Source organism: Kickxella alabastrina, assembly GCF_025024165.1.
Source record: "Kickxella alabastrina strain RSA 675 chromosome Unknown BX661scaffold_96, whole genome shotgun sequence".
Lineage (NCBI taxonomy): Eukaryota > Fungi > Kickxellomycota > Kickxellomycetes > Kickxellales > Kickxellaceae > Kickxella > Kickxella alabastrina.
Genome location: NW_026251567.1, coordinates 1 through 18,339, shown reverse-complemented (window position 1 = coordinate 18,339; position 18,339 = coordinate 1). Strand labels below are relative to the sequence as shown.

At 56.4% G+C, this 18,339-nt stretch overlaps 2 protein-coding genes across 2 annotated transcripts; both read right to left on the bottom strand.

Moving 5' to 3' along the window:
* Positions 1-917: 917 nt before the first annotated feature.
* BX661DRAFT_201691 (uncharacterized protein) lies at positions 918-2,378 on the bottom strand (the record flags this gene model as incomplete). The annotated part of the gene is made up of 2 exons (XM_051538485.1): positions 918-961; positions 1,991-2,378. 2 exons carry the CDS (start codon positions 2,376-2,378, stop codon positions 918-920), a joined length of 432 nt encoding a protein of 143 aa, XP_051388459.1.
* A 12,858-nt stretch (positions 2,379-15,236) lies between these two features.
* On the bottom strand, positions 15,237-15,784 carry BX661DRAFT_190992 (putative vacuolar ATP synthase subunit E). Its single transcript, XM_051537664.1, has one exon. The coding sequence runs from the start codon at positions 15,576-15,578 to the stop codon at positions 15,363-15,365; it is 216 nt and encodes a 71-aa protein (XP_051388458.1). The 5' UTR covers positions 15,579-15,784; the 3' UTR covers positions 15,237-15,362.
* Positions 15,785-18,339: the final 2,555 nt, after the last annotated feature.

Genomic DNA, 18,339 nt, shown 5'->3' with positions numbered 1-18,339 from the left:
TCTGCAGATCCACCCGCCACCTAGTCCGAAAAAGCAATCGCTGCGTTTGAGCAAAATGTCCTGCTCTTCCAGGAGGCAGCGGAAAACTGGTGGCCCTCAGTCCGCTCAGCGCAATTCGCAAATGTCTTCGTTCACCGAGCCAAAAAAATAGGCAATAAAAGTATACAGACGCAGCACAGGCAGCCTTTGTGTCGAGCGCAAACGCAGTAGAACAATGGGCTGAGTTGGTCAGTAGTTGCAATTCGCGAGCAGTGCTGAGTCGTTTTTTCGCTGCTGCTGTTGCTGTTGCTGGCTGTCACAACTAATCATTTTGCCACATGTTGGCGCGATGGGCGGAGAAAAGGTGGTCGGTGCGCTGCATTTTTCGCATCAATAAAGCAATTTAAAAGCGCGATTGCGGGCTTAATTTGGACATCTGCCGCCGAGAGCTGCACAAAGGGGTGTGCGGAAATGGGAGCGCTGGCAGCTGGCAGCTGGCCCATGCATTTTTCGCAATTCCATTGGGCACTCATACTTCCACGCACGTGCCATGGCCATTTGGAAGCGCTCTTTGCGTGCGAAAGTGGCGGTAAAAGTTTGTTGGGTCTTTGTTTTCATGTTGGCAGCATAGGCAGCAAGCGGCAAAGGTGAAATACAAGTTTTAATGTCTATGCAAATTCGCTGCTTGGATTGCCTCATTTAGGTGTGTAAAATTTGCACTATCTGCCTTTCTTTGCGCCTTCGTTCTTCTCGGCGCTCTGCCTCCCCAAAATGCCTTTCTGCGCGGAGAAAAGCAATCAAAAACAAGGAACTTGGTTTGTGGAAATTGCAATGGCCTGTGCTCACACGTTTGCGCTAAAATTTCCCAGTACATTATGCGCATTTCCTAGAAACAAGGAGAGGGAGGGGTTGGTGCATGTCCAAAAGAAGGTGTCACATTAATCTCTAGCCGTCAGCTGAGAATTGGCGCGCAACTCAGCAGCTGGCAGCGGCGCGCGCACGAGCCCCTTCTTTCCCACGGGTGGTCCAACGCAATTTCTTTTCAAGGATATTTGCGCCAATGCCGCTGCCAACCAAATGGCTTTATTCGTGTTTTTTGTAATTCCAAATACTCGACGTGGAAATTGTTTGCACCGCTTTACTGTCTGTCCTATTTGAGGAATATTAATAAAGCGCATTCCGTACATTTCTGGCGTCATTTTGTTTGACAATTTTGCAATAACAAATAATTATCACCAATGCAATGGCAAAGGCGTTTTATAATTTAACGAGTGCTACCACTATTGCATTTGGTCGTTCGTGCAATAAATAAACACAATGATTTAAAAAAGTATTCACACTATGTACAAGAAATAAAACAATATACAATACAATTGTTTTTATGTTGTTTCACCCTCTAATTTACACTTTCGCTGTCATCTAGACAGTAATTGAGAAATGCTGGTAGCAAATGCAACAGGTTGTTTAGAGCCACAGCGGCCTGGCAATAGCCTAGTGAAAATTCTTGCCTAAGGCTCTTGATTTTGCTCTTAGTGGTCATTGCAAACAATGCGCAGCTGGATCTTTTTTATAAAAAGGCTACTTCTAGCGCATCTGCAGCTCACGTAGAAACATCTTTCGACAAGAATATCAGACAAAGTTGCAAAGCAAGGGAAAAACACATACCCCATATTGGAAACCCAGCCCAGAGCAGGCTCACGTGCCGAGTTGCCGCATTGTGCTACTCCTCCCATTTTGTGCAAGTATGATCTTGGAGCATGGAGTGCACGAAGGCGGATTGCGCTTATGTTCGATCAAGACATGTGTCGCGATCAGATCAGTTGATTGACTGATCTGCTTGAGTCAGTTCAAAGAACCACCTCATTTTGCTGTGTTCGGCTGTGTCTCTGGAAAGCAGCTCTAAAAGAGACAATGTGAATGGAACACCAAGTTTGTATACTTTATTTAAAAAATCTGGTTCTGAAGCTATGCCAAATGCCAAGCCCGTAAAGCTACCACATCAGGCGGCGACGCAACCGGTTGAGTCTGATCAAGCGCTTCTTGTAGCCCATCTTCTCCCACTCCTTGTCAGCCTGGCGCTGGATAGCCTCCCTCCTCGACTTGGGGGCCGGGGCAAGCATCAGCACGACCTGCGCGGGAACCTCAAACTTCTTCGCCAGCTTTGACACAGTCCAGTGCGCCGGATCCTCGTTGCGCAGCTTGAACATCGCATGCTTCAGCTCGTCTGTCAGTGGCTTCCTTGTCGCCGGCTTGTACTCGCGCACGGGCGGAGGGAGGTCCGCCAGGCTGATCTCTGGCATCGTCTTGGGGACGCGCGACACGAAGATGCTGCCGTCGTCGAGCTTTTCTGTGTAGTGCACGTTGGTTCCCAGCGACTTTCTGGCCGCTGCTGAGCTCATTGCTGCTGTCTGTTGCAGGCACGCGCTGCTTGTCCGGAGAACACGGGTAAATAGGGAAAGGGTGTTGCTCATTGTCTCGATGCCAGGCAATATGCAAATTTTTGAGGCTGGAACCAATTATTAAAGAGTGGAAAAATAATAAAGTTACGATTGAGAAATTGAGAAATTGAAAAGGCCTGAGGGGGTTTTTTTAGCAGTGCGCATTTCCATTATCTTACTTGGGTGTGAAAAATGCACGCCTTTGATCCGCCTCGATTTACTCTAATTCACAGATCAAAAATTGCTAGCCAAAAAAAAAAGATGGTTAGCACGTGCAACTTTCGTTCGCTGAGATTTCAGCAGATTGTCACAAAAATTTACATCAGACAGCTGCAAAAAAAAATGGCGTGGGAGAAGAGCTTGATCAGTTTTTTTTATATTTAAAAATAACCTTTTGGTTGTTCGTGTCCTTCCAATCCTCAAGTTTGAAATTCTCAACACTGTAAAATGAAAAACATTGTTCTGCTGAACGGCTCATCGCACCCGCAGCTGGCCAAGAAGATTAGCGAGTGCCTCGGCGTGGAGCTGTCATCGTGCACGCTGGGCAAGTTTTCGAATCAGGAGACCAATGTCGAAATCAAGTCGTCGGTGCGTGAGAAGCATGTATATATCATCCAGAGCGGCTGTGGGCGCGTCAATGACAACGTAATTGAGCTGTTTATTCTCATTCAGGCGTGCCGCATGGGCAGCGCCAAGCGCATCACGGTGGTCACCCCGCTGTTCCCCTACTCGCGGCAGTCAGAGAAGTCGCAGAGGAAGCGCCTTCCACAGCACCAGATTGGCTCTGAGATTATGAACTCGCTGACGCAGCACAGCGAGTCCAGCCCATCATTGCCCCAGGGCTCGTTTGCCCAGAGCTTCATGGGCATGAGCATGGGCGAGAGCGGATACCGTCAGTGGTGCGCTCGCGCCGGCACTCTGGTCGCCAACCTGCTGCAGGCTGCGGGCGCCGACCACCTCATTGCAATGGACCTGCACGACCCGCAGTACCAGGGCTTTTTCCAGATCCCGGTCGACCTGATCTACGCCGAGCCGTGCATCATCCAGTGGATCCGCAGCGAAATCCCCAACTGGCGGCAGGCTGTGGTTGTGTCTCCGGACGCTGGCGGCGCAAAGCGCGCGACGTCGATCTGCAACAAGCTTAATCTGGACTTTGCGCTCATCCACAAGGAGGATTTGGCAAACACCAAGGAGAGCATGGGGCTTGTTGGCGAGGTGCAGGGCCGCCCGACCATCATCCTCGACGACATGATTGACAGCGGAAGCACCATCGGCCTGGCGTCGGAGATTCTCAAGCGCCATGGCGCAACTGAGATCTACGCAATTGCCGTGCATGGAGTATTCTCGGGTCCTGCTTTGGAGATTATCAACAGGTCTCCAGTGACGGCCGTCGCCTGCACAAACACTGTCCCGCAGGAGGAGTTCAGGAACAAGTGCCCCAAGCTCAAGACCATCGACATTGCACCGATGCTTGGCGAGATCATCAGACGCACGTTCTACGGCGAGTCTGTGAGCCAGCTTTTTGTCCACGATGAGCAGGCATAGTAGCTATATACTTTTATTTTTATCTAAATCACACGAGCTTTTTGTTTTTAAAATTTTCTATTGCGCCTACTCTGGCTTGATCTGCCGCCAGAGCCTGGCATCTGGGTTCCCGGCGAGCACAGCGGCGATGGCCGGGACAAAGGCCTTGTCCAGGGCCAGCCTCTCGCCCACAGACACGGGTGTGATCTGCTGCACGCATGGCTTGAGCGCTCCAGTGTCTTCGCTCGCTGTGAACGCAAAGCGGAAGCTAAAGACACCAAAGTTGCAGCCGTCGCTCGAATCAATGCTCAACATCATACGGATAATGTCGGCGATGATGTCCTCCATCTCCTGGCCAAACTGGCCAAATGTGCCCGGCCCGAGCTTCGTGTCGAGGTAGTGCGCAAATGCGGACTCTGAAATCTCCGATTCTTCAGCCTCGATTTGGTACGGCTCGGGCTTGTTGTCGCGCTGCTGGATGGGGGTCGCATAGAGCCAAGTGTTTTTCGCCCACACGTACAGGCCGTTGTCAGGAGTCAGCAGCACAATCTTTTCGGCCGCGTGGAGCTGGTCAGCAGAGATCGCCGACGGGGTGCACCTCAGGGCGGACGTGTAGCCGACGTCGACGTGGCGCACGGCCGTGGCCCAGTTGTTGGTGATGATCTTTTGCGAGCGCACGTTTGGAATGGCCTGGTCGTTGGTCAGCAGCCACCAGCTGTTGCCGTCCATCAGCGCCGCGCCGATAAACTCGCAGATCTGGCTCTTCAAGTGGTACCCAGGGCGCAGCCAGCTCTGCATGCCGATAATACCCTGGAAGGCTATGATTGTGTTTTCGGTCGAGAAGAAGACGCTGTTCAGCGGGTGCTGGTTGCTCTGCTTGCTGCTGTGGAGGACGTCATCAAAAACAACGTCAGCGTCATCCGCACTCTCCACCAGCACCAGGCCGGCTTCCTTGATGGCCTTCTCAGCGTCTGGCGAGGCGCCCTGCACAAACACATTCTTAATCTGGTGCTTGGGAACCGGGAGGCTGGCAAGGTTGGCTCTGACTGCGTTCTTAGCGGTCTCCACCAAGCTCTCGCGCATGCGCTCGAACGCGTCAAGCGCAAACTGCGTGGGCTCTGGGAAAATAGCCTGCAGGTATCCCTGGCGCTGGTTGGCATCCTTGAGCCACGGGGGGCAGTAGTCGCGCGTAAGGGCCTCGCCCTCCTGGATCGTCTTGATCGGCCACATGATGCTGAACGGTGTCATCTGGCCGTGCGGGTCAAGGTAAAGGAGTGGGAGGCAGCGGACGTTCGGGTCGCTGCTGTGGCTGATCGACAGACCGACCTCGTCCTGGATGTACCAGTTGGTGCGCTTGACAATCGACTGGTCTGCATTTTGAGCAAGAAAATCATATCCCTGGAAGTAATGCCATAGATCGCTGAACACGCGCAGCAGGTGCTTTCTGTGCACAAATGGGTTGATGTGCGTCTCGCCCACAAGGGCCTCGGGCCAGTACCCGGCGGCCTCCTTCACCAGAGACACGACAAGCATGCCGCCTTCAACGGTCCACGTAGCCTCATCGACAGAAGTAGCGGCGTGCAGGTCACCGCCAAGTAACTCGTTGCCACCAACGGCGACCTTGAGGTGGCGTGGCGCAAACGTGCATTTTATATCGCTGGCAGAGACAGAGGGGCCCACGGGAACTCGGATGTCAATGCCGTCAAGCTTGCCGCTGCTGGGATCGAGCATGTACTGCGAGCAGTTGTACTTGCGCGTTCTCCATTCAGTGGGCTTGCCTGCGCCTTCGTCGTCATCATCATCGTCGCCACCGCCAAGCTGTCTTTTGATCTGGTCCTGGATCGACTGCTGCCCACTGTTGGCTTCTCCAGGCTTTTCGTTTCCAGCAATGATGGCCTCAATAATGTCACCTCCGGTCTTTTTCAGCAGCTCCCGGGCCTTCTCTTCGCTGACGCCAGTCTGCGACACCACAACGGGTACGTTGACCTCCATCGCAGAGTCAAACGACTCCGTGTTGGGCATAGCGAGAACCTTCTCCTGGGGCTCAAACACGCCCGTCAGGGCCTCCATGCGATCCAACAAGCCGGGAACAGTCTCAAGCTCATTGATCGCTTGGTCGATGGTGGTCGTCCACGCGTGGTCGATCAAAAACACGTCGCTCAATGCGTCCAGGTTTCCCTGGCCCAGGACGAGCGTATGGTCGGTCAAACTACCGGTTCTGCCCTCGCTGGCCTCAGTATTGGTGCGCGCGTTGTCATCGCCAAAGATCACATGCTGGCCAATGTCGAATTTCTCGGCAGCAAGCTTATTGTACAGCACCTGCCACAGGTGCTTGGGCAGGCCCAGGGACTCGAGCTGCTGCTTGTGCGCGGCCTCGAACTGGCCGTACTGCAGCATAAATGTGCTGCTTGCCGCGTCGACTGAGGGAATGTTTGTGTTTCCACTGATTTCCATGGTTACAAACTGAATCGTTAGCGAGTATAAAGCGAGTTCTAAAAAATTGAATAAAAAAATGGAAGAAGGAAAGACAAGCAAATGGAAGCGTTCAAATTGTTGGGCAAAAAAAACCACACCTAATTTTTTTTTTTGTGTGGCACCCATTGACAGGATCAGGAGTGGGGGAGCAATAATAGCGCTGAAATGTGGTGTGATCCGATCGTAGTCCCCCCTCACCAAAAAAAAAAAAAGCCAGCCTTGGCATTTAAATGCAGTCCCTCTCATTCATCCCGACATGTCGCGCTTGCGACCGCGCTGACGCACGTCTTCCAACCGCCTCAAGATCGGCTCGGCCGCAGAGTCCTCAGCGCCATATGCCTCTAGCACCGACGCAAAGAGTCGCTCCGAGTTGGGGTGGGTGCTGATGAAGGCACGCTCAAGGACATACAGATCAACTGCCTTGTCCTCAGCACTGACAGAAATCTGGCTCAACCCAAAGTCAATAAGCACCATCTCGCCCTGGTCGTCAATGATAATATTAGAGGTCGTCAAGTCACCGTGGATAATGTTGTTGGAGTGCATCTTGAACAGAATCATTCCAACAACCGCCATCAACTGCCTCTCCTCTTGCTCATTGCTATTGTCGAATATCCACTCCTTGAGAGTCGGGCCTGTGACGTACTCCATGTACAGCGTCGCTGTATCCTTGTCCACGCGGATGACCTCGGGCACACGGATATTGTGCTCCAAGCACCGCTTGAGACTCCGTGCCTCCTGGTTGAGACGCCCGCGAGTCAGCTTGCGGTCCAAGTCAGGGTGGCGGTACTTTTTTGAAAAGCGCTGCTTGGCGATAACTGCTCTGCCGGATAGCTCGGTCTTGTACACCCGGGCCTCAGCGCCCTGGCGAATAAGCACCTGTTCTGCCATAGTTTCTAAATAAAGGAGACTATGTGTGAGAATATAATGAGGAGGTGAAAATGAAAATGAAAATGAAAATGAAGAGAAAAGAGAGAAGCAATGTTAATATGAATTTTTTTCTTCTTCCTCTTTCAAGTTTGGTCGATCGCAAAGCGGCATCAAAAAAAAATACTGCATGCTCAATCGGATGAATTGCGAAGAAATGGGAGCTTGTCAGCACCCATTGTTGTGGGCTCACCACGCCCATCGGCCGGGCAATTAGACCCAGGCCTGGATATCTCTCAACCATGCTGCCCCTAGAATAGTTTTTCGTTATAGGAGCATGTACCAAGGTTCTGGAATAGAAGAGCCCATGGTGGGCAAGGTAGACAATCAGACTTGATCATCAACTTTAATTTATGTCTTTTTACTTGTTTCATATGTTACAAAATGATATAATTAACGAATGAATGATTTATACGTGCTTGGCATATAAATAAGTTGGAATAATAAATTTTCATCATTGCTCTGATTGTTATGCACGTGCGCAGCCCACTAATTTCAGAAGGCTACATATATTTAAAAAGGATGTACAGGTAGGTCAAATACTTTTGTCAGATCTTCTTGTCCACTGCGCTTCCCTCGATGCTGCGCAGCTTGAGGAAGACGTCGCAGCCGAACCTCTCCATGGAAACAATATCGAGTGATCCACCAAAGTAGGTCGCATAGAGGCGCGCCATGGGCAGACCAAAGCCAAGTCCAGCAATGGGGCCGCCAACACCCTGCTGCAGAGCAATATTTGCCTGCATAGACATGACAGAAGAGGACGAGGACGAGGATGAAGACGAGTCCTCGTCGTCGGCAGACTGCATGGATGACCACGAGTACTCAAAGATATTGCGCAGGTTGTCCTTTGATATTCCCCCGCCTTGGTCGCGGATGCGCACGCCAATGTATCCGGCGCCCTTTGTGATTGTAATCTGGATGGGCGGGTGGGCCGAGCGCTGGGTCTGTGCGGAAAAGTCGACGGTAGCGCGGAAGGCGTTCTTGAGCAGCTCACACGTGATGTACTCAAAGTGCGACGGAATGTAGCTGAAGGCCTCGTGGGTGTCGCCGTCGATGACAAAGGCCGGGGCAGTGCCGTAGTGGATGTCGCACATGTTCTGCACCATGCGCGCGCACTGGTCCATCATGCGCGCAGGCAGCAGGCGCGTATGGATGGCGCCGACCCAGTGACGGTCGTCGTCGTCGTCGTCGTCGTCGTTCTTATTGTCTGTGGGCTTCCTTTTCTTCTGCAGCTCGTGGTCGGCGCGGAACTGATATGATAATGCGACGTGGTGCTCGCCGATGACGCGCAGGCCGATGCGCGAGCGGATCAGGTCGCTGATGAAGGCCGTGCGGGCCTCGCGCGCCATATACTGCTTGCACTCGAGGAAGCCCTGGGCGATGGTCGGGATAACGTCGGCCAGCACATGGGTCTGGCGCTCCAGCGCACGCGTAAACTCCCACTCGGCGTCTGGGTCGGCAATGGGCGCAAAGGCGTGCAGGCGGTCAAAGGCCTCGTAGTACTGGGCGTAGACGCGCGCGATGTGTGGGTTGGTGCCGACGATGAACGGCAGGTTGTGGAACGAGATGACGCGCTTGGCCAGCCGCACTGGCAGCTCGGCCTGGGTGTACGCGGCGGAGTCCAGGATGTTGGCGCGCGACAGCGGCAGCCGCCGGTGCTTGAGCAGCTGGCCGATGCTGACGGGGTTGATTTTCTGCGACGCATATTTGTAGACCAGCGTCTCGTCGTAGTGCGACTTGAGGGAGGACGCGGGCGCGGACGTGGTGTAGGCGGAGAAGGCGCGGCGCAGGGGGCGGGAGGGCGCGCCGAGCATGTGGTGAATTGAACAGGGCTGAAATGAAATGAACTGGGCTGGATTGAGCTAGGCTGAATTGGAATGAATCGGAATGAATCGAATTGAATTGGAATGAATCGAATTGAATTGGAATGAATCGGAATGAATCGAATTGAATTGGAATGAATCGGAATGAATCGAATTGAATTGGAATGAATCGGAATGAATCGAATTGAATTGGAATGAATCGGAATGAATCGAATTGAATTGGAATGAATCGGAATGAATCGAATTGAATTGGAATGAATCGAATCGAATCGAATTGAATTGGAATGAATCGAATTGAAAAGGTGTCAAATTGTACAAAGAGAAGGGGAAAAGTGAATTTTAGATCTTGATGTCCCTTTCAGGCTCAGCCCTCCAGTGCGTGCGCCTGCATCGGGATGGCCAGGGCCTCGTCGTCACGCACAACAGCCTCGTGCACGGCGCCATGGAACAGGTAGCGCACAAACAGCGCCTTGGGCGCACCAAAGGCCGGGTCGTAGAAGCCCGGCAGGAAGCGCTTGCTGGCGCCGCCCGCCACGACCAGCTGGTCGCCGGCCACCAGCGCAGCCAGCGGCAGCGTGACGTCGCAGGCGCGCGGCTCGTCAGCGCACAGCAGCGCAGCAGCCGACTGCGCAGCCCCGTCGACCGCAGCGGCGGCGGCGTTGCAGTTCTCGGCCGGCAGCGCAAAGGGCAGGTCGCCGTACAGCGCGCGCTCGATGACCAGGCCGCCGGCCGCGCGGGCCTGCGCGCGCGCCCGCTCGGCGTGCGGCGCCATCAGCCGCGCGGCCTCCTCGGCGTGGCGGCGCTGGCGGTGCAGCTGCGCGCGCTGCTCGTCGCGCAGGTCGGCGATCTGCTGCCGCACCAGGCGGCGGCGGCGCGGCGCCAGCACGGCCAAGTGCAGCGCGAGCGCGGCAACGATGGGCGCGGCGGCGGCGGCCAGCACCACGGCCATGTCCAGCGCCGGCGTCAGCAGCAGCGGCAGCCGCAGCCGGTGGCCCAGCCGCCGCACCGACAGCGTCGCCGTCACGCCGGCCGCCAGCCCAAAGTCGACGCGCCAGCCGACGCGCGTCCACGCGCTGGCGTCGGCGCGCAGCCCGACCGACGCCGACACGTCGGCCAGCCCGCGCGGCGTCGTGACGGCCGTGACGCCGGCTGTCAGCGCAAAGTGCGCGTCGACGCGGCGCGTGCAGCGGATGCTGGCGTGCGACTGGGCGCGCGCGGCCGCGACCTCGACGGCGTAGTCGGTGCGCGCGCCGCGCGAGCCCTGCAGCGACAGCGCCACGCCGCTGGGCTCGCGGCCTGGGAGCGGCGCCGCGTACTGGCTGCCGGTGCGCACGGTCAGCGCGCCGACGGTCGTGGGCGTCAGCGCGCGGCCCAGCGTCACGGTGGCGGCGGGCGCGTTGCGCGGGCGCAGGGCGACGCGCGTGGTGGCAAAGGCGCCGTGCGGCAGCTGGTGGACGGCGTCGACCGTGGCGGTGTACGGCGGCAGCGCCGGCGCGCTGACGGACACCCACGAGCCGCCGCCGGCTGCCGCCGCCGATGGGGACGCGGTGCCCAGCGCGCGGCGCAGCGTGGCGACGACGTTGCCCGAGCCGCGGCCCTGGCGCGCAAACATGTTGGCGGCGACGACCAGCGCGGTCGACTCGGACAGCGTCGAGGTGAACGAGTGCGACACGGCCAGCGACTCGACGGCGGCGCGGCCGCGCGTGAAGCGCACGACGGGCGCGGCCTCGGACTTTGACTGCACCCACTGCTCGATGTCCTCGGTGCGCCGCCGCCGCGCCTCGCGCTCAAAGTGCGCGTGCAGGTCGCGCGCCGACTGCACCTTGTGGCCGACGGCGCGCGCGATCGGCACGCCGGCCTCGCCCAGCGCGTCGTACGCCGCGCGCGTCGCGTCGTCCGACAGAACCTCGTGCGCGCGCTGGATGCCGTGGAAGTGCCGCTGCGCCCACTGCCGCTGCTCGGCCGCCGTGTGGCGGTCGGGGTGGAACACGCGGCTCAGCCGCTTGTACGCGTCGTTGATGGCTGCGGCCGACGCCGTGCGCGGCACGTTGAGCACAGCGTAGTAGTCGGCGCCGGAGTCTTCGGCATTGCGCAGCAGGTCGTGGAGGGCGTCCTCATCGGGGTCTGTGAGCTGCTGGTTCATTTTGAAGGGAATTTGGAATTGGAATTGAAATTGGAATTGGAATTGGAATTGGAATTGGAATTGAAATTGGAATTGGAATTGAATTGAATTGAATTGAATTGAATTGGAATTTGAGCTGTAATTGGAATTGGAATTGGAATTGGAATTGGAATTGGAATTGGAATTTGAACTGTAATTGGAATTGAATTTGGAATTGAATTGGAACTGGGACCAACTCCAACTCCCACTCCACCTCCAACCCCAACCCCAGCTCGATTCGCATAACCCTAAACTCGCCTTTGCTCACCGCTGATCCGCTTTGATCGCCGCCGCGATCGCCGCCGCAATCACCGCTGCGCACCGCCACACGTCCGCGTAGCTGTTGTACAGCGGCGCCGGCGCAATGCGGATGCAGCTGGGCTTGCGCTCGTCGCACACGACGCCGGCGGCCGCCAGCGCGGAAAACACCGCGGCGAACGCGTCGGCGTCGTCGAACACCACCGACAGCTGCGCGCCGCGCTGCGCCGGGTCGCAGGGCGTGATGATGCGCGCGCGCACCAGCGCCGGCTGCAGCAGCCGCTCCAGCAGCGCCGTCAGCCGCTCGGACTTTGTGCGCAGCCGCGCCATGCCGCCGGCGCGCGCAAAGACCTGCAGCGACCCCAGCAGCGCGGCGGCAGCCAACACCGGCGTGTTGCTGACCTCAAAGCCGGCGGCGCCGGCGGCCGGCGCGAAGGCGTTGGTCATGTCGAAGCGTGTGGCGGCGTCGTGGCCCCACCAGCCCTTGAGCCGCGGGTGGTCGGCGCCATGGCGCTCGTGCACGAAGAAGCCGGCCACGCCGCCTGGGCCGGCGTTGAGGTACTTGTACGTGCACCAGCACGCAAAGTCGGCGCCCCACGCGTGCAGCTGCAGCGCGACGTTGCCGGCCGCGTGCGCCAGGTCCCAGCCGACCACGCAGCCGGCCGCGCGCGCCGCCGCCGTGATGCGCGCCATGTCGAAGGCCTGGCCCGTGTAGTACTGCACGCCGCTGAGCAGCACCACGGCGATCTCGCTGCCGCGCTCGGCCAGCAGCGCCAGCACGTCGTCGGTGCGCAGCACCAGCTCGCCCGCGCGCGGCTCGGCCAGCAGCACGGCGCCGGCGCCCAGCCCGTGCCACTGCGCCTGCGACTCGGCCGCGTAGTGGTCCGACGGGAACGCGTGCGCCTCGAGCAGGATGCGCGTGCGCTGCGCGTGCGGCCGGTAGAACGCCGCCAGCAGCAGGTGCAGCGCCGACGTCAGCGACGCCATGACGCCGACCTCACGCGCGCCGGCCCCCACCAGCGGCGCCATCAGCTCGACGACGCGCTCGCGGCACGCGACCCACGCGCGCCCGTGCGAGTGGCGGTGGTGGCCGACGACGCCACGCCGCGCCCACTCGTCCAGCTCCTCGCCGACCAGCTGCCGCGCGCGCCGCGGCATGAGCCCGAGCGAGTTGCCTGCCAAGTAGGTGCAGGCGGCGGCGGGGTGGACGTGGTTGTGGTTGGAGCCAGACTCCGAGTCGGAGTCCGATCCAGAACCAGAGCCAGAGCCAGGGCCAGAGCCGGCGATGTCGCCCACTGTCGGGATGCTAAACTCGTCGCGCAGCTCGCGCAGCTCGTCCCGCGCGTCCAGCGCCAGCGCGAGCGCCTCGCTATCGATGGCCAGCCCGGTTTCGGCCGCAACGGCGGCGATGTAGTCCATTGCAAAGATGCGGCGATTAAAGGTGTGTGGTGTGGTGTGGTGTGGTGTGGTGTCGTGTGGTGTGGTGTGGTGTCGTGTGGTGTCGTGTGGTGTCGTGTGGTGTCGTGTCGTGCCGTGTCGTGTCGTGTCGTGTCGTGTCGTGCGGCGCAATGCGGTGCGGTGCGGTCTGGCCAGGTGAAGTAAAACCAGGTGTGGTGAAGTCAGGTGAAGTCAGGTGAAGTCAGGTGAAGCGAAGTTGCGTGAGGCTGGCTGGGTGGGTGGGTGAAAGAAAGAATGAATGAATGAAAGAAAGAATGAAAGAATGAAAGAAAGGGCTTCGCCTCCATTTCCTCATACTTTTGGTTTGAGTCTCGGCTTGCAGATAACATGCGCCGATTGCCACGCAGCCTAAGCCTAACATTAAATTTATTCATCATCCATTTCATTTATCTTTGATTGCTTGGCCCCTCACCGCGCCATTGCACTGTCACCATCGCCGTCAGTCCGCGCGCGCTTGGCACCCGGCTGCCCATCGCCACCGCCACCGCCACCGCCACCGCTGTTGCCGTCGCCGCAGCTCAGCACCACCGACACCGCCGCCCGGTGCGTCGCCACCCGCGTGAAGCCGTGCACCAGCACCGCGCGCGCATTGGAGCTGACGCACCGCTTCGTCAGGTCCGCGTTGAGCTGCACGGCGTCGCCCAAGTGGACAACGTCGTACGGCGAGCGCAGGCCAAACGCCTGGCGCGCCGCGCTGGTCACCACCACTCCGCGGCCGCGCGTCACTCGCACTAGCGCCGCCGCATTGCTGACCCACTGCTGCCGCACGGCCGCGTCAGCTGCCAGCGCCGCATCGTATGCAATCTCAAAGGCAATGCCCAGCGCCAGCGCCTGGCCGACAGTCTTGTGCTTTGCGAAGAACCCCCAGCGCGCGCCCATCGCCAGCGAGATGACGTCGACGCCGTCCCACGACCCGTTGCTGGCCGCGTACAGAAGCTTCTCGGACACCGGCCGCACCGCCACGATGTCGTAGTCGCCGGCCGCCGACCCACTGCCGCTGCACGACAGGCTGTGCCCGTGCGCCGCATCGCTGATCACCGCCGTGACGCGCCGCACCACTCGGATGCTGCCGCGCCCCACCTGCCCCGTGGCCCGCCAGTCTGCGATACGCCTGCCTGTCGCCGTGCTCCAGCTTAGCTGCGCGCCTGCGATCGCCGGCATGCCGCGCCACACGCCCAGGTGCTCGCTCGTCAGCCGCCCTTGGATCGTCTGGTTCACCGCCACCACGCCGTACCCCAGGTCGCGCGCCTGCGAGATCGCCTGCGCCACCTGCGCCCACTCGCTGCTACTCAGCTGCGCATTCGCCCTTCCGGCCGATTCGGGAAGCGCAATGTTCAGGTCGTAAAACATGCTAATAACAATAATTAAATCGAAAACACAGTGAGTGTGTATGAAAAATGTATTTGATACCTTTTTATTTTTTTTTTGGTAATTGCAAGATCAATCCCAAATGATTTCTTTAGAAAAATTCACTGCTAAACTCAAATACCCCCGACTTGGCCGTCTCGGCATAATGGGTTTGCACGCGGCCCCATCTACATCCATCAGCCCCAACTCAATCTCACCCTTCTCACCACTATCTCTCCTCGACATCCATGGCCCCCTCATCATCCCCCTCCTCCTCCGCATCCTCACCCTCTTCATCGTCGCGCGGCAGTGCCGCCGCCACTATTTCCACCAGCTGCTCCAGGTCCTCCGCGCCAAACCGCTCACCACACTCCTCGATGATAAAGTGAAACTCAACCAGCGTCTTTGGACGCAAATTAATGATCTGCAAAATCTCAGCCTTCGTCAGCTCATACTCCTCCAGCTGCCTCTTCAGCTCCGAGATCTGCTCCACTGATTGCGTTGTGCACGCCGTGTTGTTGAGATACTGCAGAGCCTCGAACTTTAGCGTTGTGACATTCTCTGGATACCGCCCTTGTCCCGATGACTGCTGTGCCTTGTGCCGCTCGTCCTCCTCCTGCAAAACCAACAGCACCTCGTAGTTGGTAAGCAGCGCCTCCTGCCGGTTTATGACCTCCATTATATGAATGAGAACGAGTTGGATAACAAAATATTTTATGTGTTTGAAATGTTTTCTGTCACAAAAAAAAAAAAAACCCACAAACCCAACAAACGAAATCAGCTGTCATCACTACCCTCTCCGCCAACCTCCCCTCCCCACCTCCCATCTTATGGTTATTTTTTTCAAACATGCATTTCTTCGGAATATATTTTTTATAAACTCAATTTTATAGTTTGTGTATTATAAATATTATCAATATTCGAGAGAAGTAAAATCCTCCTACGGATCGTCCACCCTAGTATACACCGCACTGCTCACAGCTCCACCCGCAGATCATCGCGCTTTGGCACGATAATTGGATGCAACTGCGCCAAATACGTCAGCCCCCACATCAAATAGCAACTTGCAAACGAAAGAATAGTACACGTCCGCCACAGAGTCGGATCCGTCTTGCTCCGGAACATAAATAGTGCCCCAAAGCATATGCCAACTGTAAGAACTCCAATCCAGAATACCAATGCTCCGCCCATGATTACTATGAAATTCAATCTGAATAGCTTACGCGCTCCTAGCTTTGCTTTTTCTGTGTGTGTTTAATAATAAAAAGAAAAATACACTCAAATGTAGGTATGCAATAGCGCTAAAGTACAAAATATTAATCAAGTTAAATGAATAATCCCTGTTGAATTAAACAGAACTGAAAGTTGAAAAAGGTTTGAATTTAAATTGCCTTTTGGTTTGGCAACGCTTCGCATACAAAAACTCACACAAATGCAAGCATGCACAAACATACACACACACACACACACACACACACACTGTTTATAGAAAGAATGAATGAAAAAGGTGGCTCGGGTTGTCAGCCATACGGCTCGACCGAGCTGCTCTGTGAATGAAAAAAATACAATCCCAATCAATCGAATCCAAATCTTGCTTTCGCTTCGTGGCTCAAAAAATGTTTGCATTTAAATCTTACACCACTGGTATTTCTTCCCCATCGGTTTTATTTATTTTTATTTTTCGCTCTGCGAATCAATTCTTTTTTTTAATTTGACCAAACCATGATTTCTCCCAAACTCTCGCGTCGCGAGAGCGAGACCAATACCAACGACGGCAGCGGCAGCGACAATGACAACGACAACGACAATAACTCTCCGTCCAAACGCTTCAAGGCTGAATTATCCCGCATGAACAACAACAACAACAATGGGCGATCCTCGCCGCCTGTGAGCATCCTCAAAGACGGCCCCATCCCTGAAATCGGCATCCCAGACACCACCAATGACCGTCGCAAGAGCCGCAAGTCCGTCGGAAGACGCGTCAGCTTCGCACGCACAGCCCACGTGCGCATGTTCGATATCCCCGAGGACAAGCGCTTGGCCACACCTCAGGGCATCAACACCTTCACCATGCCCGACATATCCTCGCAAGCCGGCATTGTCGGATTCAACCTGGGCGCCATACCCGCCATCGAAGAAGTGTCCATGACCAGCAATGAGAGCTTTGACGTTTCTGTCCGCCAGTCTGATCCCTCCGACTCTACACACAGTAGTGATATCTCATTCAACAACGCCGCCCAACAGCAATCTGCCAGTACTGCTTCTGGTGCCGGCTCTTTCAACAGTAACAACAGCCTTGCCAACATGCTTAGCGATGACGATGACGATGACGATGACGACGAGAACAGCGATGTCAGCGACGACAACGACCTAGATGATGACGCTGCTGTCACCATGGAGCTCACAGGTACCGTTGACATGGGCGCCATCAACGACTACGGCAGTGAAGACAACGACGAAGATGACGATGACGAAGATGGTGATGTTGGAACTGAGGACAATCGCCCAACAACCAGTCCCACAAGCAATATCAGCAGCCCGATTAGCGCCCCACCGGTTTTTTCTGGATCAACCGACACAGATAACTTCTTGAATATGCTCCTGCAAGAAAGCTCAAACGCCCAGCAAACCAGCCTGCTAGAAAACATCATGTCCCAGTTTAATTCGACTCAGAATATCAGCACGCTGTTTAACCAAGAACAAACTCAGAGCCTGGACCACACCCAGAATCTTACCTTCCAAAACACAATGGATATGGACTTTACGCGCGTAGCTGCTGCTAGAGACGAGAACCATGGCGATGAGATAGAAAACACCATCCACGTTGTCGACGAGAACGACAGTCATGACAACGGCGAAGACAATGATGATGTTGTTGGTGATGAAGATGATAACGACGATGACGACGAAGAGAGCATCGGCTATGATGATGCTGTCACAATGGAGCTCACCGGAATTGTGGGCAGGGAGTCTGAGTCCCCAGAGCTGCCAGTTGGGCACGTCCTGCAGCAGGAAACTGCCTCTAACGCGCTCCGAAACTACAACGCTAGCACGCCATTCAGAACGCCGACTGGTCCCGGCTATCTCAGCCAACAACCGACCATATCTGGATCTCTCATGGACATAATGGGCTCGATTTTAGACAACAGCCCAGGCATATCAAACACTGTGAGCCAATTTTCATCACAGCTCACCTCGCCACGCTCAGTCGCCAAACCGTACGTTGCCCCGAATCGCCCTACCGCACCACGCTCTCAGGCTGCACCAGACACACCAAGCCCTATCACGCCTGTCAATGGCAAAGACGCTGGCTTGGCCGCGCTTTTTTCTCGATTTACGGCAACCACTGAGTCACCATTTTATTCACCGGCGGCAGCGCTCCCCATAGCGGCAGCAGCAGCAGCACCGGTAGCAGAACTGACAGAGGCGGGACTAGTAAAGACAGAAGCACAGGCAGCGGCTGAAGAAGTGATAATGGCTAAAGCAACTGTAATGACTAAAGCAACAGTGGCAGCAGGAATTCAGGCAGCGACTGAAGCGGTGGAAATGACCGAAGCTGCGGCGGCAGCTGATGAGGCACATACGATGGCAAAGGCACAAGCAGCGGCGGAGACACAGACGGTGGCGGAAGTTGCGACAGAGGCACAAGCAGCGGCTGAAGAAGCGGCAATGGTAGAGGCGGCGGCGGCGGCGGCAGATGCACAAGCAGCAACAAAGACACAGTCGGCGGCTGAGACACGGGCAGCAGAAGCAGCAGCAGCAGCAGCACAGGCTCTGGCTGCCATCAGCCCCCGGCCAGGAGTTCAAAGGCTGCCAATAAAACACCCAGCCAGCGCCTGCCGCGCTCTCGGAGACGCTCCAGCCAAATCCATGTCGCGCAGGCGCTTTCTAACCTGGCCAAGGAAGAAGAGGAGAAAGAGGAGTGTGTCGCGGCAGCTTACCCCACTGCCTC

What these genes read in the sequence shown, in the direction of transcription:
- BX661DRAFT_190992 (XM_051537664.1), bottom strand. Translation starts at nt 15,578, where the DNA reads ATGGGCGGAGCATTGGTATTCTGGATTGGAGTTCTTACAGTTGGCATA.